We start from the raw sequence: 24,353 nt of genomic DNA, 5'->3' as shown, positions 1-24,353 counted from the left end.
CCTCTTTTCCTTTTATTCATTATTTCGCATTAAAGTTATTTTCTCTTCATGTGTTTATTAAAGTTGATTCATTCTGCATCACACATTGTCTCTGTGACTCTGTAGATCCTTGAGCATCTCTAACATGTACAGTAATGCATGGTAATAAATATAGTAACAGAAAATTGGTTAAATGGGGAAAGGAATTGGATCCAATCATTTGGATGCTAGTGGATATCTAGGCACAATTTGCTTCTGCAAAAAAAGTGCTGAGAGTGACCGCGCCTCACACACACACACACACACACACACACACACACACAGAGACACACAACATAGCATTGCAATGATATCGCAGCCTGTTCGTTATAGCCGTAAATAAAATATAATAAAAAAAATAGTCAACCTAACATATAAAAATTACACTGCTCTGTTTAAATAGTCAGTAGTAGCCTAATTCGTACCATTCAGCGCTGCGCAGCGTAAGCACCACTCCACTGTGATGTTTCCAAGCACATTTTTGCGCATGTGAAGAGAATGATTTTTTCCCTCGATTGGATTTCAAGCTCATTTTTGCGCATGTGAAGAGAATGATTTTTTCCCTCGATTGGATTTCAAGCTCATTTTTGCGCATGTGAAGAGAATTATTTTTTTCTTCGATATTGGAACGTGGGTGAAGTACAAAGAAGCCTATAATAAAGAATAGTTTGCCATCCAAATCCATCGCGAATGTTGAAACATTTTGATTCTAATGAGAGAGATAGCCTACGTGAGCCCAACGCCGCTTTCACTTTCGCTTTAAATTAATTCGTTTTGGCTTGTTTATAGTTATTTTTTACCCTTGTTCTGTTCTGAATATCATTAAACTTAAAGGATAAATCATTGATCAAATCAAATTTTTGTGACATGGCTTAACATTACCGTGACTTTTCGCACGAATTGTCTGTGCACGCAAGGTTATGCGCATGACTCAAACACTGGCAGTCACAGCACCAGTTGTAGGCAGTACTGATCATGAAATCAGAATTTTCTTGTCTTGAATTATTAATCCATTCATTCCTTTATGTCTTTTGTTTAAGTTAATTAATATGTAAAAAAAAAAAAAAAAAAAAAAAAAAAAAAACTCGCTTCGGGGGCCCCCTGGTGGCGAGGGGGCCCCAAGCAGCCGCTTAGTTCGCTTATGCCTCGGGCCGGCCCTGGAGTGACCTGACAACAGGCCCTAATATTTCACTCAGTCTTTTGCCGGGTTTTGTAAATTGCAAAGCATTCAGATGGCAGCATGCATTTTCATCCTACGGTCTAAAAACCAGCAGGCTGAACTAAACTGATTTCATATTCTTTTTAATTGAGCAGCACACACCAGATTATCCCCAATGATGCCATTAAAACAGAAGGAAATAAACTCTTCTTCTTGAAACTGACATCTGACCTCAATGGCCTGTATATCTGTGAGGCTTCGAACGAGTATGGTGCAGGAATCGGCTCACTCTACTGGCAAAAAGGTGAATTCCTTTTGCTTACTTTACAAAAACAAAGTTTATCAAAGAGATTGAGATGATGGTAATGTGGAATGTCTGACATAACACACACATTTTATTTTATTTTTGAGAGTGCATGTTTTGAAAGAAGATACAGCAGTTTGTTTAGACTACAGTATTGATCATGGACTATCTCTTTTCTAGGAGAAAAGACAAAAGCCCATTCTGAGCTTTGAGTCCTTCAACCTGGATGTAATTTGGATTAAACTTCATCATGGATATAATAAAACATTTACCATAATTATAATATCTGGTTAGAAAAACAATATATTAATTTATTAATTTGTTTAGTGACCAAGAAATTGTGCTTAATTTAAGAATCTTAAAATAAACTTTCTTCAAGTTGACCTTGACTTTTCCTTGTTTTATTTTTTTCCAAAATGGTCTTAGACTTTGGACCCCATTGTTGTTGTTAGTAAGGTTGCAGACAGACAGATGAAGATCAGGATATAGTTCAAATGCAGGGTTTAATAACAATCTAACAGGCAAAATAACAGAAGATAGTTGCTTCACATTCACATTCACAAACACTAACTCAAACAAGACTGGACAAACACTGAGTGAAGGTGAGGAACTTTCACTTTTTGGTGAGGAGATGCTGGCTAGATAATATCAAAAATATAAAAGTCAGTCTCGTAACATATTGAGGAATGGAATGGAATAGAATAGAGCTTTATTGTCATTGTAAACAACACGATTACAAAAAGTCACCATGCTCATCAAACAAGAAATATTATAAAACAATACCTACACATGGGGTTAACATAAAATGAAACTAAATAACATAAGATAGGATTAAATAACATAAAATTAGATAAGTAAACATGGAATGAAAAAGAGCATCAATATACAATGATGTGATTAGCATGTTACTCTCTGAGGTTATTGCAGGTGTGAGGGATTATGGGTTGCAGAAGTGGTGTTCAGTATTGTCACAGCCCTGGGAAAGAAACAATTTTTCTTCCTTGAAGTCCAAGCAGTGATATTCCTGTATCTCTTCCCAGATGGCAGAAGGTTAAACAGGTGATGGCTTGGATGAGATGGGTCTTTTATGATGTTTCGAGCTCTCGGCAAGCAAAGTGAGGTGTACATTAAGTCCGTTAAGTCTCGTAATTGGGTCCCAATGGTATACTGTGCTGTACTTACAATACTTTGCAGCATTTTCCTGTCAGCCTGATTACAGTTACTACACCATGATGTCATTATACTTTCGATGGCACTGTGGTAGAAGTTCACCAGCAGGCCATCACACCATGTGTGTGTGCAATCTCTGTACCTTTTGTCTGTATGCTGTTTCACTGTTGTTTGGTATCAGTCTAATGACAGTAGTGTCATCCTCAAACTTGACAATATGGTTTGTGGGGTTAGTAGCAACACAGTCATGTGTGAAAAGACTGTGGGCTATGAACACAACCCTGCGGTGCTCCGGTACACAGGGACAGGGTGGATGAGGTGTGTTTTCCCAGCCTTACTGTCTGTGTTTGGTCCATTAAAAAGACCAAAATCCAGTTGCATGTGTGTGCATCTAGCCTCAGATGGTGTAGTTTCGTAATTAGTTTGTATGAAACTATAGTGTTAAAGGCTGAACTGTAATCAACAATGAGAATCCTGGCATTGGTGTTGGTCTGTCCTTGATGCTCTAGAACAGTTGAAATCGCATCATCTGTCGATCTGTTTGCCTTGTAAGCAAACTGCAGCTCCCTTGGGCGAGTGAGGACATCAAGTTTCAGAGAGAGACAGAGGAGAGGAGATCACAGGAGAGGAGAGAACGCACAGATTGTTTTCTCTTCTTGACAGATTAAATACACTTTTGCTTATGTGAATTAGAATTTGTTAATTAAAAAATCGTATGCATTATTTTTATGTGAGTTATAGTTTGTAAATGAAACAAAAAAATATTTTATGTGCATTGTTTTTGTAATGCAAGTTATGACTTGAAATTAGAAATTATTCTGTAATTTTCTTGTCAATGAATTTGTACATTTGATAGAAAATAAATTGTTCTATACATTTTTACTTACAGTACTTTTTACAACTATTTACAAGATAAGTTACATTTAAAATACGAAAAACAAAATAAAAGTTTAAATTAACAGTAGACATAAAACAGATTGTAAGAAAATATTTTTCTGTAGACTGTTATTGAGCTGAGCAGGAGATCCTGGATGAGCTGCACAATAGAGACGTTGGTAAAGCCTCTGCATGGAGGGACATCATCTGGGATCAGTGCATATTTCCACTGTCCACCAACAGGTTTGCAGGGCTGACTCAGTCGACGGCTGCCAGTCACTGAGATCTTCTAAGAAAGAGGAGGAATAAAGAGGAGGAGATATTAACATGCCTAAGACTTTTGCACAGTACTGTATATATATGCTCCGATCAGCATTTTTGGGGCCGATCACCGATTACCGATCACCAAAATCATGATCTGCCGATTGCCGATCACTGCCGATTACTGAATGGCAGGGGAATGGGAATCTTTTATCTATAATCTAGCAGAGTTTGCACCATTTGTAGAAATGACACTAACTGTGTATTCATCGGCCACGCACTTCGAAGGACGCGGCCTTCAAAGGATGCAGCCCCTAAATTGGGTCACAGCTATTTTCTCTTCCAACTTCAAAATCGTCTGACATCTTTGTTTTAATTTATTATTATTATTTTGTTCTTTTTTTCGTGACCTTTCCAACGTGATGATGTAATACGTGGCGTGTCGCAGACCAGCACAAGATGAAGTAATTGACCCTTCACTAAGCCCCGCCCTCCATAGTAACTGTTGCTACGACTGTCAAGCTTTTGCGCCTGGCATGTCTATTACAGTATGTATGAACTGGTTTCAGACATTCCCAAGGAGATAATTAGTCATTTTTGGCGAACAGGTGAAAATCTATGAGATCAAGACTGCAGTATGCAATCGAGGGCTATATCCACGACATAATATGCAAACGAATAGAGAATAATTTCATCAAAATTGAAGCTAAAGTCTATAACGTTAGGTCCCAGCGCAAGCAGCAATGCCTCATACGCTGACCATTCAAATGGGAAACACACAAATTGAGGAACAGTTATGTTCATGCACAGCAGGGTAAGTGACATTTGAAAATATTCTAATATTTATAAATCAAACAGCTTATCCATAAGTATTGTGGAATAAACACAAGACATTAGCCTGACCACTTTGCAATGATAACATTCTCCCGCTTATATTTGTAGTGCGGGACGTTACTGCTCACACGTCGTGGGTCACATAAGTGACTACTGTTATGAACTGATTAAGTTTGCATAACAACCTTTTCCTTGGAGATCTCCGGCAAGACCCCTGATGTTCCCTCCTTTTACCTTTTACTTTTACTAGAACTAACACCGGGTTGGCCGTCGATTAACAAAATGCTGAAATATATTTTTAAGTAACGTTAAGTTATGTCAGTGAGCCTCCGTCTTGCCTTTAATCACACTAATCATCTACGAGCTGGACAATAACTTTATTCTAGAGCTGCTATAAAGCCAAAACACTTTACTTTTAATTTCCTATTATCAATGTAATAGGAAATTAAAAGTAAAGTGGAACAATCTACATTGTTAAAAGCGCTATATAAATGAAGATGATGCCCGGCATTTCTCCCCTTGGGTTTTAGATTTCGGGAAGGGAACAAAATCCACCACCCCGTCCAAACTTTTAGGATACCGGGTATCAGATTTGCACAATTCATACGCACACCGCTTCAGCATGTTTCCATTGCTCGAAAGCTTGCCAGCCCTCCCGCACCTAGTTACGGTTGCTAAGCCATGATTGGCCTGCAGCGGTTTTCGGGCGTGGCTTAGCGAAGGGTCAATTAAATTTGTTCTGCCAGTTTTTTGCTTTGCACAGATTCAACCAATCATATTGAAGTAAAATAACTATAAGTAATAGGTCATGCTATTCTTACTGTTGTATATGTCATAAATCATTTAAAGGGCATTTGCTGAAGTCTGTCTAGTTATTATTGATCTATGTGTAGCAAGGTAAGCAGGAGAAGGGGAGGGGTGATTGGGAAGCAACTACCAATCCCATTACAGATTGCTGATAGGGTGGCCAAATTTAAAGGACAGGCAATATGGAAAGGCAGCCGGGGTCCTTGTAGCACCAGTTAGCCGTTTGGCTAGGAGCCGTGTGGGACTGGGTGTCCTGTGGTGTATTTCTTTCTCTCAATTGAAGGTAAACCTGTATTTTTTTGGGTGTACCATTACAAGGGATGTTTTTATTTTACTGATGCAGTCACCAGCACCAGTATAGATTTAATTGTTTTTATTGGAGGGTATTTGAATCCATTAATGCATTATGTGGGTATAAGTTTGTAATGATGGTATGGTGATTGTATTCCATTTTAGAACTGTTTGCCTGGTGGAATAAATTCAGGACCATCATGTATTTGTCTGGCTGTGCACCTTAAAGGTATGGTTATTAATTTTGAATTTATTGTTTGTTTGTTTTTTGGATGTGACTGACACTCATGAAAAATATTTTATTTTTGTTATAGGGTGTTGGATGTTGATTGCTAGTCGCTGTTCTCGTATATTGTTTTTTTTGTGTCTTATGTTTGTTTGGTTTTGTGTGACCGTTGTGAAATTGACTGCTCCCTGATTTACTTGTGGTAATTAATTTCCTAGCCAGCTTTATGTGTGGTTGTTCTTTGTTTTTTTTGTTTAATGTATTGGTTGATTTGTGGCTGGCTAGTGGAATTGTTTGTTTATCTTTTTTTTCTTTAAATTATGTATTTAATGTAAGCTGCTCTTTATCCTGGATCAAGCAGCAGGGGGTATTTTCCCATTGGGATCGGTGGAGAACTGGGAGTACAATTTAATAGAGCCCTTATAGGTCTTGTGGGTTGGTTTGTGTGTTTACTAATTGTGAACGTGTATCACATACTCCTGTTTGTAGTGAAGGGCTTATGGGGGTTTGCTGTGGTTTTCACAGAATGCAGTGAAGTGTCCCCTGTATAGGTAGCTCAGGTTTCTTTGTATTCCTAGTTGGACAAATCAAGAAACTGTTCCCCCTGTCAGCTGAATCAGTCTATGTCCTGAATAATTTTATGGTATTGTTTAATAAAGAATTTTGTATTTTTCTACCACTTATTGTCTTTGGTGATAAATCTGTTTTTTTTCTCTGTTTTATTTGGCCCTCGTGGGTGTTACATATGTCAAAATGTTTAAGATGGCCAATCAAATTAAAGAAGCCATCAAATCAAGGCCAAGTAGTAATTCAGCACAATGCTTTTTAGAAGAATGTGGGTGAGAATGTGAGGAGCTGAAAATTGATGAGCCTGTAAACAGCAATATTTGCCAAATGAATGCTAAATAGGGTGGCCATCTGTCCAGTTTAAGGTTGGACAGTTTGGTTTTACCCCTTTTACACACAAAGGTCACTACAGTGGACAGCTATTCAAAAAATTTTTTTCTTGCACATGCGTGGGTTTTGATGGGATAATTGCACATCAACCTCTACAACCTCTATACATACTCCCTTGTGTGTCCATGAATCCAGTTTTAGTTCTTGTGTTCATCATGACACCAGAAATGATCACATTTCCCTGGATATGGCATGTCTCTTTCTCTAAAATGTCTCAAACATGTCTTCGCTTTAAAGGTACTCTGATGGTGGGATCTATGCACAATGTGCACTTCAGTCTAGGGAAGATATGTGAGGCAAAGATCGATTTGCAAGAAGTACATTTGTTAAATTAAGAAAGAAGATAATCCACACGTAGAAGGAGGAGAATAATCCTACAGGGAAACGCAAACATAACAGATTTGTACATTAAGACAAAGACGACAGCCGGCGAAAGAGAACTGAAATATAGGGGTATATATACACGGGATAACATGGGTAATCAAACACTATGGTAACAAACTAGGGCAACTATGGAAAATAAAAATACAAAAAATACAAAATAAAAGTAAACACTGAAAGTAAACCTTAAACACTGGCACCATACGCGATGATCAACAAGAACAGAGTTCAGGAAGGAGGTGGCAGTGGAGCATGCAAGGGGGAGTGTTGGTGGGCTTAAGCCACAGAACATGAAAGAGTCTGTCTCTACAAATTAAAAGACCATGGCGATGCAGGAGGGATGGAAATCCACGTTGGAGCCTACTCCAACTACTGAAGGGACTACTGAATATAATGGAGCCAGAGAATTGAATGGCCACAACAGAGCCAGAGGATCAGAGGTCCAGGGCAGAGCTGGAGGAACTGGTGGCTCTGATGGAGCAGAAGACCACCATGGTGGAGCAGATAGAGCAGCACCAGGGCAAAGCTGAACACCACTACAGTTGCGCTCTCATTGTAAATGCCTAGACCATGGTGAAGCCAGTGGAGTAGGAAACCACGGTGGGGGCCAGGTGAAAAGAGACAAGGAGCACAGAGAGTTTAGATACGCCCTCCGTGGCTGTGACAGGGAGCACAGCAAGTTCAGAGACAGTCTCAGTGGTCGTGACAGGGAGCACAGCAAGATCAGAGACAGTCTCAGTGGCTGTGACAGGGAGCACAGCGAGATCAGAGACAGACTCAGTGGCCAAGACAGTGGACAGAGACAGTCTCAGTTGCTGTGACAGGGAGCTCAGCGAGATCAGAGACAGTCTCAGTGGCCGTGACAGGGAGCACAGCGAGATCAGAGACAGACTCAGTGGCCGAGACAGTGGACAGAGACAGTCTCAGTAGCCGTGACAGGGAGCACAGCGAGATCAGAGACAGTCTCAGTGGCCGTGACAGGGAGCACAGCGAGATCCGAGACGGTCTCAGTGGCCGAGACAGTGGACAGAGACAGTCTCAGTTGCCGTGACAGGGAGCACAGCGAGATCAGAGACAGTCTCAGTGGCCGTGACAGGGAGCACAGCAAGATCAGAGACAGTCTCAGTGGCCGTGACAGGGAGCACAGCGAGATCAGAGACAGACTCAGTGGCCGAGACAGTGGACAGAGACAGTCTCAGTTGCCGTGACAGGGAGCACAGCGAGATCAGAGACAGTTTCAGTGGCTGTGACAGGGAGCACAGCGAGATCAGAGATAGTCTCAGTTGCCGTGACAGGGAGCACAGCGAGATCAGAGACAGTCTCAGTGGCTGTGACAGGGAGCGCAGTGAGATCTGAGACAGTCTCATTTGTCGTGACAGGGAGCACAGCGAGATCAGAGACAGTCTCAGTGGCTGTGACAGGGAGCACAGCGAGATCTGAGACAGTCTTAGTGGCCGAGACAGTGGACAGAAACACATGGGTATACCAAAAAATTAAGGAAATACATATTTGAATATAGTAGTATATAATATAGTAAATATATTATTAGTCGTCCTGTATTAATTTCGTCCTTGATCCCATGTTTATGTCTTGTCTAACATTCTTGTTTTTACAGATATATATGAATAAAATATGTAATTTTAAAGATGAACTGAACTGAAAATTTGAGTAAAGGTGATATAACAGATGTATTTTATTTATTTGTACAATTTTTAAAATGGCAGAATTTGATAAAAGGGATAAAATGGTATGTTGAAAATGTTGTTGTTGTTACACGGGCGCCGCCATGTTGGATTTCAGCATTCCACTACGTCACTGGCATGGTAAGCTACTCTGTTGCTAACCAACACAAGCAGAGCATCCATAGCATGTACATAGTCTGAGGGTAGCTGACATGGCTGAGGAAAAAGAAACCAACAGGTCTAGGGAGGAAACCAACAGGTCGAGGGAGGAGGGAGGAGGGAGGAGGGAGGGGTTCATACTTTATTGCCCCTCGTTGTAGTAATGAATGGTATAGGGCTAGGCAGCTGGGGTTGTGATACATTTTCACAGGCTAACTTTGACAAGGAAACCAGGCTTTATAGCGTTCAACAAAACTGAGACTGACACACTCGGCATTCATTGAAATTGAGTCACAAAACCAAGCTAGATATCAAACGATCCAACCTAGTGAAAGAGCTAGCAGCTAAACACGTTGGAAGCACTTTTGTCAAACTCCACAAGCTAGCCACCACTCCGACCATAAACTGTATAAATAAATCATGACTCCGACGATATCACAGATTGATAATAATGCGTTTACTAGCAGCTAACTAAACCGCAGCAGGTTTGTAAACAGAATCCAATGTCCCTCTACTCACCCTGAAGCTAGCTGATGTTCATCGTGTCAGGAAACATTGTTGATACAGGGAGTTCAACTCGCAGAACTAACGTTAGCTGCTAGGTCCATAGTAAGAGGTATCTGTGCAGTAACCGGCCGCGGCCGTGCAGTATTTTGATTTTAACATTTTGCGTGCAGTTAACTTAACAAGCCATCCCATTGGATGAATTCGTCCACTCACATTTGCCATTTATCGTCCTCGACTTTCTAAAACACACAGTACCTCAAACATGTTTTAGTATTTTAGTCTCTATTTACTAAAATGCATAATGTTTTTTTTAAACAATAAAAGAGAGACAGGCTACAGCCCTCCAACCTCCCACCACATTTCCCTCTTATAACACCATGAACCACTATTGCTCCATTAATAATTGACTATGTACATTGCAAATACAATCTGTATCATACCTGCATTACTTTTATTTCGTGTAATTTACAACGTAACGGCGTTGCATGCTCTTAGTTTCTTTTGCACTTGGAACAGTGAGGCGATACAGCGTGCACCGATGCATTTGCGCGTGCAATTGAGTGTGCGCTACGAGAACAGGATAACGGCTGACAGGACAAGAAAGTCCGTTTTTCTGAGGTGAAAGACTTTATTTCAACGTACACTTATGTCACTGCCTGGTAGTTCCTATTGTGCTGGGTTTTCTGAAGTAGTCATGATTCGCCTCTCATAACATAACATGCTCTAAACACGCATGCAGAGTGGAAAAGGAGGCGCGGGGAGCAAGGATCACAAATTTGAACTATATCGATGCGATATGGTGTAATTCCATATCGCATTTCAAAAATAAATGTTCCAGGTTGTCCTCTCTGCAACAGATTGATTCCGGTGCAGTGTCCATGCTCCGGCAGCGCCCGCACCCACACCAGTCACTTCCCCCCAAACGATCCTGTACTGTAGGTGGAGCCTGAAACTGATCGTCCTCCTTGTGGTGGTAGTCAGGTACTACTGGCCTGTCCCTCTCAGGCTCAAACGCGTAACCAAAATGACTCATTTTCGTGTGTATAGGACCCGCAGCTGCAGCTGCCATATACCTTCGCAGGTTCTACCATGCCAGTGATGTCATCAGAATTGCCAGCGTTCTAATACTAACAAACGCAATTTTTGTGTTGCTTAAAAAAAACTATATTGATATTTAAAAAAAAAAAATTGTGTAATTTACTTTTAATTGTCCTAAACAACACGTTATCAATGTTGATTTTTTTCAGTTCAGTTCATCTTTAAGACACTGTATCTTACTATAAACGTAATTTTGAGTTAATGAATGAATGCTTAAAAAAACTCAATTTTTACACAAAAATATGTTGAGGCAGATGTTTTCGTTTATCAATTTTAAACAGTCTAGATAGTATTTAGAATAGGTATATAACTTTAAGCAAATTGTTATTATATTCTTTAAATGAATACTTTTTAATTATATGTCCATATCCCACCAAACCTGAGAAACTTCTTTTCTGACCTCTATTTCTGTGCAATTTACTATTGTACACAGCTTTGGCCAATAAATAATTGGTTCAGTACATATAGGTTGTGAAGCATTCAACATTTAATTAGCTATGGTGATGTTTTAAAAGAATAATGAGTCTCAACCACAAATCATATAAATAAACCTACCAATCTTTGTTGAATTTGTCATTTTGGCTGTCAATATAGATAAAGAAATGTTTAAAATCTTGTATGAATTGAAAAAATCTGGAAAGGTTCCTCATGGTGTTTCAAAAAAAAAAAAAAAAAAATGTCCTTCTTAGAAGGGCACAGAACTTCACAATGAGAGGTAAGTTAAGTAACACTTAGCGATTTCTCTGTCTCTTCATGATCAAAACATACTACTTTTATACACTCACCTAAAGGATTATTAGGAACACCTGTTCAATTTCTCATTAATGCAAATATCTAATCAACCAATCACATGGCAGTTGCTTCAATGCATTTAGGGGTGTGGTCCTGGTCAAGACAATCTCCTGAACTCCAAACTGAATGTCAGAATGGGAAAGAAAGGTGATTTAAGCAATTTTGAGCGTGGCATGGTTGTTGGTGCCAGGCAGGCCAGTCTGAGTATTTCACAATCTGCTCAGTTACTGAGATTTTCACGCACAACCATTTCTAGGGTTTACAAAGAATGGTGTGAAAAGGGAAAAACATCCAGTATGCGGCAGTCCTGTGGGCGAAAATGCCTTGTTGATGCTAGAGGTCAGAGGAGAATGGGCCGACTGATTCAAGCTGATAGAAGAGCAACTTTGACTGAAATAACCACTTGTTACAACCGAGGGAAGCAGCAAAGCATTTGTGAAGCCACAACACGCACAACCTTGAGGCGGATGGGCTACAACAGCAGGAGACCCCACCGGGTACCACTCATCTCCACTACAAATAGGAAAAAGAGGCTACAATTTGCACGAGCTCACCAAAATTGGACAGTTGAAGACTGGAAAAATGTTGCCTGGTCTGATGAGTCTCGATTTCTGTTGAGACATTCAGATGGTAGAGTCAGAATTTGGCGTAAACAGAATGAGAACATGGATTCATCATGCCTTGCTACCACTGTGCAGGCTGGTGGTGGTGGTGTAATGGTGTGGGGGATGTTTTCTTGGCACACTTTAGGCCCCTTTGTGCCAATTGGGCATCGTTTAAATGCCAAGGCCTACCTGAGCATTGTTTCTGACCATGTCCATCCCTTTATGACCACCATGGACCCATCCTCTGATGGCTACTTCCAGCAGGATAATGCAATAATGCATGTCACAAAGCTCGAATCATTTCAAATTGGTTTCTTGAACATGACAATGAGTTCACTGTACTAAAATGGCCCCCACAGTCACCAGATCTCAACCCAATAGAGCATCTTTGGGATGTGGTGGAACGGGAGCTTCGTGCCCTGGATGTGCATCCCACAAATCTCCATCAACTGCAAGATGCTATCCTATCAATATGGGCCAACATTTCTAAAGAATGCTTTTAGCACCTTGTTGAATCAATGCCACGTAGAATTAAGGCAGTTCTGAAGGCAGAAGGGGTCAAACAAAATATTAGTATGGTGTTCCTAATAATCCTTTAGGTAAGCGTACAGTGAGGTTTTTATTTGCCCTAGATGCAAACACCCTTAATTTTGTACTCCCATGCATGATATCAATGAAAGAAAAATTTAAATCTGGCAGTGCCAAATAAAAAACTAAATTAAATTAATCAATTTGCTAGAGTTTTGTCTCTGTTTTATTACAATTAAGTGCACTTACCTTTGGAATGGTACATTCAAAACTACACATTGCACTAACTGAGTACAACATTACTTTAGTTGGACCTTATACATCAATACAATTGAAATAATTATCACTTACTTTGACCAACGTTTTAAAGCATTGCTAGAGAAAACAACTGTTAAAGCAACTGAAGCTTAACATTTATGATAACTTTTGACAGTTAACAGAAAAGATTTTCAGTTGAGTGTAAAGCAACATTCAAAGCATGCAACAACATGCAACTCCAAGTAGCCTATGTTGTCTTGAGCTATCATCCTATAATATAAAAGCTATTTTAATAATAGCCTACAGACAACTTTGGGAGACAGAATCAAAACACAAGATTATATTTGTAAATATTTATTTAAACATGCAATAATAGACATTTAAAAAGCTTAATCTCAGTCATTCGTGAAAAATGAACAGTTAGGAGTAGTTTAGGACAAAACACAATCTGAGGCGCTAATAATTTCTGTTCCACTCGCTTGTATTTGTCGCCCCGCCCACGCTATGGTCTCGTGAATATTCATGGTAGCTCCACCCATTGGAACCAAATATTTCAGGAACCGAATATATTGTAACACCTGTTCTGGTTGAAACACTCATGCATCTAGCTGGCAGAGTGCCAAACCTTCGCCGGCGCCTTCAGCACCGCCCTGAACAAGGTCGAACCAACGCTGTACTTATATATCTTTGGAGGCATTTTGTCATGTCAAATGTATTAATAATGCCATCAGAATGCAACCAAAGCATAGGGTAGCAATAAGTAGATCGCTATAAGTCATTGTAAATCATACAAAACAAATGCCATTATCACTAGATTTTATACAGGTGATCAGCAACCAAATATTGATAATGTGGGTGGGTCGGTGGGTAAGTGGGTAGGTAGGTAGGTGGGTGCCTTTATTCATCCCCAGAAGGGAAATTCAGATGTCCAGAAGCATATAGTGTGTGTTGTCTACCAACAAGCATTCTCACTGCAATACACTCATGATAACACAGATGATAACAATTAATAAAAAATTAAAAGAGTCCCAAAACAAGCTACTATCATTAGTAGTAAATAATTAATGCACTTCAAACAGATCCATTATGCAGTCTTATGGTGGCCGGAACAAATGACCTCCTGAACCTCTCAGTCCTGCAGCTCATGGAGTGGACAGAGGAGTCGGTCACTGCGGCTGCTTTGCTGGGCAACCACAGTGTCATGCAGTGGGTGGCTCCTGTTACTGAGAATGGATTTCATCATACTCCTCATTCTTTCCTCCACCAAATCTCCTACAGAGTCCACTAGGGGTGGGCGATATAGCCTCAAAATTGTATCACGATATTTCAAGAACATTTGCGATAATGATATTTATGATGATATAGAAAAAAAAAATGTAGACAATATATTTTTTTATTACATTTATCTCACCTAAATGTTTGCTCACTCATTGTGTTTTTACAATTGGGTAATTTTGTTTTTAAGAGTTTACACAACACAAGGAAGCTTGATTTCAATCTTTGAATTAAATTGAAAAAAGTAACAAAAAATATATACAAAATAATAAAGATACAAATAAAGAGAAACGTTTTTGGGTAGATCTAAAACTAGTATTCAGAAATGCTACAAAACTGAATAAGGTAATCAAATGTAAAATAACACTGATAGTCCTGAGTCCTGACTAAATAGGCTATTCATTCTGATTCCTTACAATGAAAGCTATCTTTTGCTGTTTTGACGACAACATTAAACTGATAAGACTTAAAAAGAAGTGAAAATGACAAACTTTAGTTACGATGCAAGTGACAAAAGACAATTCCGTCATGTCCTGACTGCTAAACACAAGAGTGTGGTATCGACGCTTGACTTGTGCAACCCATTTTGAGAGCAAGAGAGAAAAGACGCGGCACCGCTGAACACTCATGCGGTTGGTAAAATTGCGTCTTGGAGAAAGTTTTAAAATGATTGATTTGATCGTCATTGGAGGCTGACTTGCTGCTCTCACGCTCAGACTGGTGTTGTTGTTGTGCGTGCTAGGGAACGTAATGTGCCATACGTCATTGCTTATATCAGTGATATCGTGATATGACACTTTTTTATCATGTAAAAATTTATACCGGTATTATCGTGGACGGTATGATATGGCACACCCCTAGAGTCCACCCTCCTCCCCAACACTGACACACACTTCCTGACCAGTTTGTTTAGTCAGTTTCCCTCCCTGGCTGTCATACAGCTGCCCCAGCACACCACAGCAAAGAACACAGCACTGGCCACAACCGACTGATAAAAAAAGGTACAGCATTTCATTACAGACTTGGAAGGATTTTAGCTTCCTTAGAAAAAAGAGCCTGCTCTGACCCTTCCTGTATGCTGCATTGACATGTACTTACCAGTCCAGTTTATGGTCCAGGTGGACTCCCAGATATTTGTACATCTGGACCACCTCAATGCCCTCCCCCTCAATTACCACAGGTAGATGATGTGACTTACGCCTCCCAAAGTCCACTATCATCTCCTTGGTTTTGGATGTATTGAGGATGAGACCATTGCACCTACTCCAAGTCGCAAACTCTGAGATGACCCTCCTGTTCCCCTCCTCGTCTCCTCCCCTCACACAAGCCGCCACCACAGTGTCATCAGAATATTTTTGAAGAGGGGAAGAGGAAAGGGGATAGTACAGTTCCTTGGGGGGCCCCAATGATTGTTTTCAGAGTATCTAAGACCGATTTCCCCAGTCTGACGTACTGTGGCCGCTCTATTAGGCAACTGATGATCCACTCAATGAAAGCAGGCTCCATGCTCAGTTTTTCGAGTTTGCCTCTCAGGATCTGAGGCTGGATGGTGTTGAATGCACTCGAGAAATCAAAGAACATCAGCCTCACATACGCCCCTGTCCCTTCGAGAAAAGAGAGGGCTCGATGAAGCAAGTAGAGGACAGCATCCTCCACTCCCATGTTCGCTCGATAGGCAAACTGCAGGGGGTCAAGTGCCTGCTGTAGTTGTGGGCCCAGGAGCCGGAGGAGGAGCCTTTCGAGGGTCTTCATAATCACAGACATCAAGGCCACTGGTCTGTAATCCTTAGCCCCAGAGGGTCTCCCACCCTTAGGCACTGGCACAATGCAGGATGTCTTCCACTGCTTCGGCACCTGACTCTTCTGGAGACTCCAGTTAAAGAGTGTGTGCAGAGGAACCGCCAGCTCCGCAGCACAGTCCTTTAGAAGCCTCGTGGTATTCCATCCGGTCCAGCTGACTTGCCAGGGCGCAATCTTCTGAGCTCAGCCCTCACATCCTCCATAATAAAATAACCACTGTTGGGTACTTCAGCCAAGCAGGAGGCAGCAGCATAGGTGGAACAGCCGCTGAGTGTAGCAGTTGAAGGCAGCAGCAGAGATGGAACAGCCGCTTATTGGAGCAGGGCAGGACCCAGCAGCAGAAGTAGAACAGCCGCTGGGTGGAGCAGGGCAGGAAACAGCAGCAGAGGTGGAACAGCCGCTGGGTGGGGCAGGGCAGGAGGCAGCAGCAGAGGTGGAACAGCCTCTGGGTGGAGCAGGGCAGGAAACAGCAGCAGAGGTGGAACAGCCGCTGGGTGGAGCAGGGCAGGAAACAGCAGCAGAGGTGGAACAGCCGCTGGGTGGGGCAGGGCAGGAGGCAGCAGCAGAAGTTGAACAGCCGCTGGGTGGAGCAGGGCAGGAAACAGCAGCAGAGGTGGAACAGCCGCTGGGTGGGGCAGGGAAGGAGGCAGCAGCAGAAGTAGAACAGCCGCTGGGTGGAGCAGGGCAGGAAACAGCAGCAGAGGTGGAACAGCCGCTGGGTGGGGCAGGGAAGGAGGCAGCAGCAGAAGTAGAACAGCCACTGGGTGGAGCAGGGCAGGAAACAGCAGCAGAGGTGGAACAGCCGCTGGCTGGGACAGCAGAGGTGGAACAGCCGCTGGGTGGAGCCGGGCAGGAGGTAGCAGCAAAGTTGGGACAGCCGCTGGGTGGGGCAGGGCAGGAAACAGCAGCAGAGGTGGAACAGCCACTGGGTGGAGCCGGGCAGGAGGTAGCAGCAAAGGTGGGACAGCCGCTGGGTGGGGCAGGGCAGGAAACAGCAGCAGAGGTGGAACAGCCTCTGGGTGGAGCCAGGCAGGAGGTAGCAGCAAAGGTGGAACAGCCGCTGGGTGGGGCAGGGCAGGAGGCAGCAGCAGAGGTGGAACAGCCGCTGGGTGGGGCAGGGCAGGAGGCAGCAGCAGAAGTAGAACAGCCGCTGGGTGGAGCAGGGCAGGAAACAGCAGCAGAGGTGGAACAGCTGCTGGGTGGGACAGCAGAGGTGGGACAGCCGTTGGGTGGAGCAGGGCAGGAAGCAGCAGCAGAGGTAAAACAGCCACTGGGTGGGGGTGGTGGAGAGGCACAGACAGGAGCAAACCTACTGTAAAAGTGGTTGAACTCGTTAGCCAAAGAAACATCTCCTTTTACTGCCTTTTACCTTGGCATGACTTCTCACTTTTTGCTGAAAATACAAAGGCAGAGTACAGTAACTTTAAAATAGTGGTCAAAAGTCAAGTTTGAGCTCAAGTTTTTTATGTAGATAATTTTCATTATTAAAACATCTAATTGCCAGATTTCCAGTGTCCAACAATTTGGCGGGAAATCAAAAAATCTTTAAAGTCATTTTTCTCAGTTCCACACTCCAGCGAGTTAAGGTCTCTTGCCTTTGTAGGGCAGTATAGTACCCTCCTCCCATGATACAAGATGGCTTTACGTAATAAAATCCTCCACAAACTCCTCTGGCGGGCAAGAATCTTGATGATGCATAATTGATCATTGGAGTGACTCATTACTACATTGCTACATTAACTAAATTGATCATGTATAAGCAGTAGTATTGATTGAATACACAAAGAAAACATTCCTCTTGCAATCTCCCGCAGGCTGTGTTCGAAATCACCCCCTATACCTTCATTAACTATTTGCTACATAGGTCCACTAATATAGTCCACTTGAGGGAGTGAATGAAAACGAGTAAGCGAATTCTGACACTGAGTGTGCTGAAAGGGCTGCGGCTCAACGGTTAGAGAATACACATAATGCATTTAGAGAATCGCACGTCAAATAATATTAAACAGCAAGCACAAACTAAGCAAAAGCGGCAGCCCTTCCGGCGCACACACTGTCCGAATTCGATCACTCATTTTCATTCACTCCCTCAAATAAACTATATTAGTGGAGTAAGGGAACAGTGGATAAGGGTATAGGGTATAAGGGTAAATATAGTTTGATACCAATCTTTAATTTTAAAGCCACATTTCTAACATCTGTAAAACCACATTCTTCCGTCTTAACAATATATCTAAACTGTGTTTCTCTCAATGACAAATGTACAGTTGGACAAATGGAACAGTTAGTTCATGCATTCATGGCCTCAAGGTTAGATTATTGTAATGCTCTACTGCCCTGCACGCTTGACAAACAAAGTCCAAATGGTCCAAAACGCAGCAGCTACAGTTCTTATAAGAACCAGAAAGGATGACCATATTAGTCGGTTCTGTCAACACTGCATTGGCTCCCTATTAAACATTGTATACATTTTTAAAATCTTGCTAATTACTTACAAAGCACTAAACAATTAAGTACCCATTACTTGAGCAAGCTCTTCCATTATGGAACAAAAATATATGGGAATCTACTACAAAAATAGCATTACATGTAATATTCACAAAGTTTTATCCTTTATTGTGTACATATATTGCACATACATGTTCCCAAATAAATGTGAATGTATGTACAATTAAGTGTTATTCAATGTGTTCTGCTCAATATTAATATAGTGGGAGATCTGTTAGTGTTTAGTTTTCTATTATTTTGGAATTTGAAAGGTGTTCTGGTATGTCTGAAGTTTTGAGGTTACCATTGTGCTGAAGAGTAGATCTTGTGGTTTGGTTGATGATTGGCCAAACACCAGCAAGACTATAATTACTATATTCTAAAAATAATGGCTGTACACTCCTCATCACAGTGATAGACTCATGTCCAAAAACTTTTGTACATGCAGATATGCTTGTGCTTTTATTATATAGCTTGAAAATTTGAAACATTTATAATTGTAAATAATTATGACCGCCGCTAGCGTAGCTAGCGAAAGCGGTCATATAGGGATTGTCGAAGTTTTTTTTTTTTTTTTTTTTCGTACCTTACTGAATTTTTCGTCAACGATACCAGGGACACCGAAGCACCGGGGAACATGAAATTTGGTGGGCATGTAGCCCCACTAGACTTCTACGGAAAAATTTCGTTTGGTCCCCGGGGGCCACTCCCCCCCCCCCGCGCTGGGCCCCCCCAAAACCAAAAAAATGCAGTTTTTCCTAAATAACTACCTGAACCGTGGCACCGAGGATGAAGAAATTTTTATGGTATGTTGGTCTACTAGACTTTTACGGAAAAATTTTGTTTGGTCCCCGGGGGCCACTTCCCCCCCCGCGCTGGGGCCCCCAGTAAATTTTTCGTCAACGATACCAGGGACACCGAAACACCGGGGAACATGAAATTTGGTGGGCATGTATCCCCACTAGACTTCTAAGGAAAAATTTCGTTTGGTCCCCGGGGGCCCTCCCCCCCCCCCGCGCTGGGCCCCCCCAAACCCAAAAAAATGCAGTTTTTCCTAAATAACTACCTGAACCGTGGCACCGAGGATGAAGAAATTTTTATGGTATGTTGGTCTACTAGACTTTTACGGAAAAATTTCGTTTGGTCCCCGGGGGCCACTCCCCCATCACCCCCCCCCCCCCGCGCTGGGGCCCCCGGAAATTTTTCGTCAACGATACCAGGGACACCGAAGCACCGGGGAACATGAAATTTGGTGGGCATGTAGCCCCACTAGACTTCTAAGGAAAAATTTCGTTTGGTCCCCGGGGGCCACTTCCCCCCCCGCGCTGGGGCCCCCGTAAATTTTTCGTCAACGATACCAGGGACACCGAAGCACCGGGGGAACATGAAATTTGGTGGGCATGTAGCCCCACTAGACTTCTAAGGAAAAATTTCGTTTGGTCCCCGTGGGCCACTCCCCCCCCCCGCGCTGGGCCCCCCCAAACCCAAAAAAATGCAGTTTTTCCTGAATAACTACCTGAACCGTGGCACCGAGGATGAAGAAATTTTTATGGTATGTTGGTCTACTAGACTTTTACGGAAAAATTTCGTTTGGTCCCCGGGGGCCACTCCCCCATCACCCCCCCCCCCGCGCTGGGGCCCCCGGAAATTTTTCGTCAACGATACCAGGGACACCGAAGCACCGGGGAACATGAAATTTGGTGGGCATGTAGCCCCACTAGACTTCTAAGGAAAAATTTCGTTTGGTCCCCGGGGGCCACTCCCCCCCCGCGCTGGGCCCCCCCAAACCCAAAAAAATGCAGTTTTTCCTAAATAACTACCTGAACCGTGGCACCGAGGATGAAGAAATTTTTATGGTATGTTGGTCTACTAGACTTTTACGGAAAAATTTCATTTGGTCCCCGTGGGCCACTCCCCCCCCCGCGCTGGGCCCCCCCAAACCCCAAAAAATGCAGTTTTTCCTGAATAACTACCTGAACCGTGGCACCGGGGATGAAGACATTTTTATGGTATGTTGGTCTACTAGACTTTTACGGAAAAATTTCGTTTGGTCCCCGGGGGCCACTTCTCCCCCCTGCGCTGGGGCCCCCGTAAATTTTTCGTCAACGATACCAGGGACACCGAAACACCAGGGAACATGAAATTTGGTGGGCATGTAGCCCCACTAGACTTCTACGGAAAAATTTCGTTTGGTCCCCGGGGGCCACTCCCCCCCCCCGCACTGGGCCCCCCCAAACCCAAAAAAATGCAGTTTTTCCTAAATAACTACCTGAACCGTGGCACCGAGGATGAAGAAATTTTTATGGCATGTTGGTATACTAGACTTTTACGGAAAAATTTCGTTTGGTCCCCGGGGGCCACTCCCCCCCCCCGCGCTGGGGCCCCCGTAAATTTTTCGTCAATGATACCAGGGACACCGAAGCACCGGGGAACATGAAATTTGGTGGGCATGTAGCCCCACTAGACTTCTACGGAAAAATTTCGTTTGGTCCCCGGGGGCCACTCCCCCCCCCCCGCGCTGGGCCCCCCCAAAACCAAAAAAATGCAGTTTTTCCTAAATAACTACCTAAACCGTGGCACCGAGGATAAAGAATTTTTTATGGTATGTTGGTCTACTAGACTTTTACGGAAAAATTTCGTTTGGTCCCCGGGGGCCACTTCCCCCCCCGCGCTGGGGCCCCCGTAAATTTTTCGTCAACGATACCAGGGACACCGAAGCACCGGGGAACATGAAATTTGGTGGGCATGTAGCCCCACTACACTTCTACGGAAAAATTTCGTTTGGTCCCCGGGGGCCACTCCCCCCCCCGCGCTGGGCCCCCCCAAACCCAAAAAAATGCAGTTTTTCCTAAATAACTACCTGAACCGTGGCACCGAGGATGAAGAAATTTTTATGGTATGTTGGTCTACTAGACTTTTACGGAAAAATTTCGTTTGGTCCCCGGGGGCCACTTCCCCCCCCTGCGCTGGGGCCCCCGTAAATTTTTCGTCAACGATACCAGGGACACCGAAACACCAGGGAACATGAAATTTGGTGGGCATGTAGCCCCACTAGACTTCTACGGAAAAATTTCGTTTGGTCCCCGGGGGCCACCCCCCCCCCCCCCGCGCTGGGCCCCCCCAAACCCCAAAAAATGCAGTTTTTCCTAAATAACTACCCGAACCGTGGCACCGAGGATGAAGAAATTTTTATGGTATGTTGCTCTTAAGGGCCCACATCAACCTAGCCCATAATCACTCATTTGTGATTTGCGCCCCTCCCATAAAAAATGAAAATGCAATATTATTCTGCTTTAATCGCCCCTATCTTCAGTGGAGATGTTCAGAACTGCACCATATTTCATGTGTATGATTAACTTGACATCCTCTGGGGGTATCCTCTGCTAAGTTTTGTAGAATTTCATCCATGGGGGGGTATAAAATAAATTCATTTATGTGCACATTTAGTGACTGTACACTCATCGGCCTGTAGATGGTGCTCTTGAGCGAAGGGTTGCTGGTTTAGGATGATACTGTCACACACACACATGCAGGAATACAAACAAACGCAAGCATGCACACACACTGACATCCACACGCACAGACACAGACACACACCCATACACACACATACAAATCCACATGCACAGACACACACACACAAACACACACGCGCACACATGTACGCACACATACATACACGCACAGACACACACACACACACACAGACACACACATACACACACACACACACACAGACAGACATGCACATACTACTACTTTTTTTAGGTATATACATAAACACGCAATACAGCCAAATTACTCGACGTCATTTATTTTTGTGGAAAGCCAGTGCAGGCCTGAGCGGCGGTCATATTTTGTACCGCGATGCGGTACATCTAGTTAAAAAATATAATAAATATATTAGGCCTACATTATATATTTATCTATATACAGTATGTGTTGATGCTGCATGAGTGAATATATTTGCAATATATTACACATGCAGTACCATATCTGATCACATATATCTATATATTATGAAGTGTATTACTGAATATAAAATTAAATACATGATATAAATATATTGTCATAGCACATTATCAATTTCTATCAAATAACGTAAAATGGTTGATAGGCTGCATAAATTAGGTCAGCCGGTACCAGGAACACTTCTTATAACACCCCATACACTCTTTACATCATAAGAAGAATGTCATCTACGCTAATATTAGTCTCTCTATTTATCCTGAGGTTTACCGTAGTCAGCCGGATCCGGGACGAGTCCAGATCAGATGGAGAACATGCACCTAGACACGACCACAACGCAGCCCTGAATGTCTACAGAGATTGTCAACTAGACTCTCCCCTGCAAAGTCCTCATAGACACGACAGCCAGTGGAACCAGATGGAACTGGATAAATATTTTGAATTTTCCGATCCAATCTGACTTCTGACCTGTAATGTAGCTTGAATCATAATCATACACTGTTCGTTTGTTGGCCAGAAGAGAACTGACCCCCTCGACTGAGCCTGGTTTCTCCCAAGGTTTTTTTCCCCTCCATTCTGTCACCTGATGGAGTTTGGGTTCATTACTACTGTCGCCTCTGGTATTGATTCTATTGTCTATGTGGTATTTGAAAGGGAGATATATGTATGTTTGTATACCTGTGGAAGTGTCCTGAAGGGTGTGGAAGGGACCTTTGACCCTAGTATTTACTTTTGGTGGTCTTAGTGTCAGCTAGTGATAAATAGAAGCTTATGCAACAATGCGTCCCGTATCTGTGGAATGTGTGGCGGAAAAGGAAACCTGCTGAATACGACCTTGAGACCAGTATAAAGGCAGCCCAGCTCTTCCTGACTTTTGTCTCACTCACCCTACAGCATAACTTCTGTGTGGTGACTGGGCCTTCTTGCAAGAATAAATACTTTTTAAAAGACAATTTGATTCAGAGTGTCTCTTACGCAGTGATGATGGTTTAATAGAAAATTTTGCCTCAACACTTGCTTAGTTGGGGACACTTAATATTCAACAATATTATTGATCTGCCTGCATTGACACCATTGTATGAGAACCATTGTATCTGATCAAGCTAAACACAAAACAGAAAAAAATCCAAATTATTGTCAAAGGATCTAAAAAGATTTTTGGGTGTTAGAGGTGTATCATTGGAGGATTTCAACAAGAGACTTGAAGTAGATGGGATACCGGGAAGTCCAAGGGAAAAGACCTGATCATCCTATTACGGAAAGTGAGAAGTTTGATATCAAATGGCCAGGAGTTGAAAGGTTTTATCAAAGATTTTAAAAAGAAACCGGAAATCATACATGTCCAAGAAACCTGGTTAAAACCAGCATTAGAGTTTGTTATGAAAGGGTATGATTGTATACACAGAGAGGAGAGGGTAGGGGAGGAGGGTGTATACTATTTTTTATAACAAATCATACAATATAGAGTTTTGGGGAAAGGAGTTGAGCTGGAATATTTAATAATTGAAATGTGGACTAAAGAAGGAAACATTAAAATTGTTAACTTCTATAATCCCTGTAATTCTATAATCCATCAAATCATCTGCTGCCAGTTGTTTTACCCGTGTCACCTTCCACTCTGCTTTCTTATCCACTCCTGCAATTAGGGCTGTCAACTTTAGTCGTTTAGTCGACTAATCGGTTGATGCCGTCTTGGTCGACTGACATTCTCATTGGTCGACCAGTTGCATAATTTATTTTTATTTTTTTCACCAATAATCAATTTTCATTGATTTACTCCTTGATATTTATTCCTTTATTAGCAGTTATATATTACTGTATTCTAAAAATAATTAGCCTATGTTTTATCCCCAACTTTAAATGCTTTAATTTAGGCTATTTTATAACAGCGCCACAGTTTAGCGCACCA

General features: G+C 42.4%; 1 protein-coding gene and 1 long non-coding RNA gene across 5 annotated transcripts in view; both read left to right on the top strand.

Moving 5' to 3' along the window:
* The window catches only part of LOC308692144 (nectin 1a), a 47,482-nt gene extending 23,935 nt beyond the window's left edge, over positions 1 to 23,547 (top strand). For 2 of the 4 annotated variants that reach the window (XM_081367908.1, XM_081367905.1), the window contains exon 4: positions 1,333 to 1,864. In XM_081367908.1, coding sequence (XP_081224034.1) covers positions 1,333 to 1,537 — 205 coding nt within the window. In that variant the 3' untranslated portion in view covers positions 1,538 to 1,864. Of the gene's footprint in view, positions 1 to 1,332; positions 1,865 to 22,708 lie in introns of those variants that run through there. The other 2 variants (XM_081367907.1, XM_081367906.1) reach the window with 2 other exon arrangements.
* On the top strand, positions 5,584 to 6,849 carry LOC308692829. The gene is made up of 3 exons (XR_014030376.1): positions 5,584 to 5,712; positions 5,886 to 5,949; positions 6,035 to 6,849. It is a non-coding gene; the product is annotated as an uncharacterized lncRNA (long non-coding RNA).
* Positions 23,548 to 24,353: the final 806 nt, after the last annotated feature.

This window comes from Scardinius erythrophthalmus, assembly GCF_964197995.2.
Source record: "Scardinius erythrophthalmus genome assembly, chromosome: 6".
Lineage (NCBI taxonomy): Eukaryota > Metazoa > Chordata > Actinopteri > Cypriniformes > Leuciscidae > Scardinius > Scardinius erythrophthalmus.
Note: the sequence above shows the minus strand (reverse complement) of the source record. Positions and strands in the feature narration are given on the sequence as shown.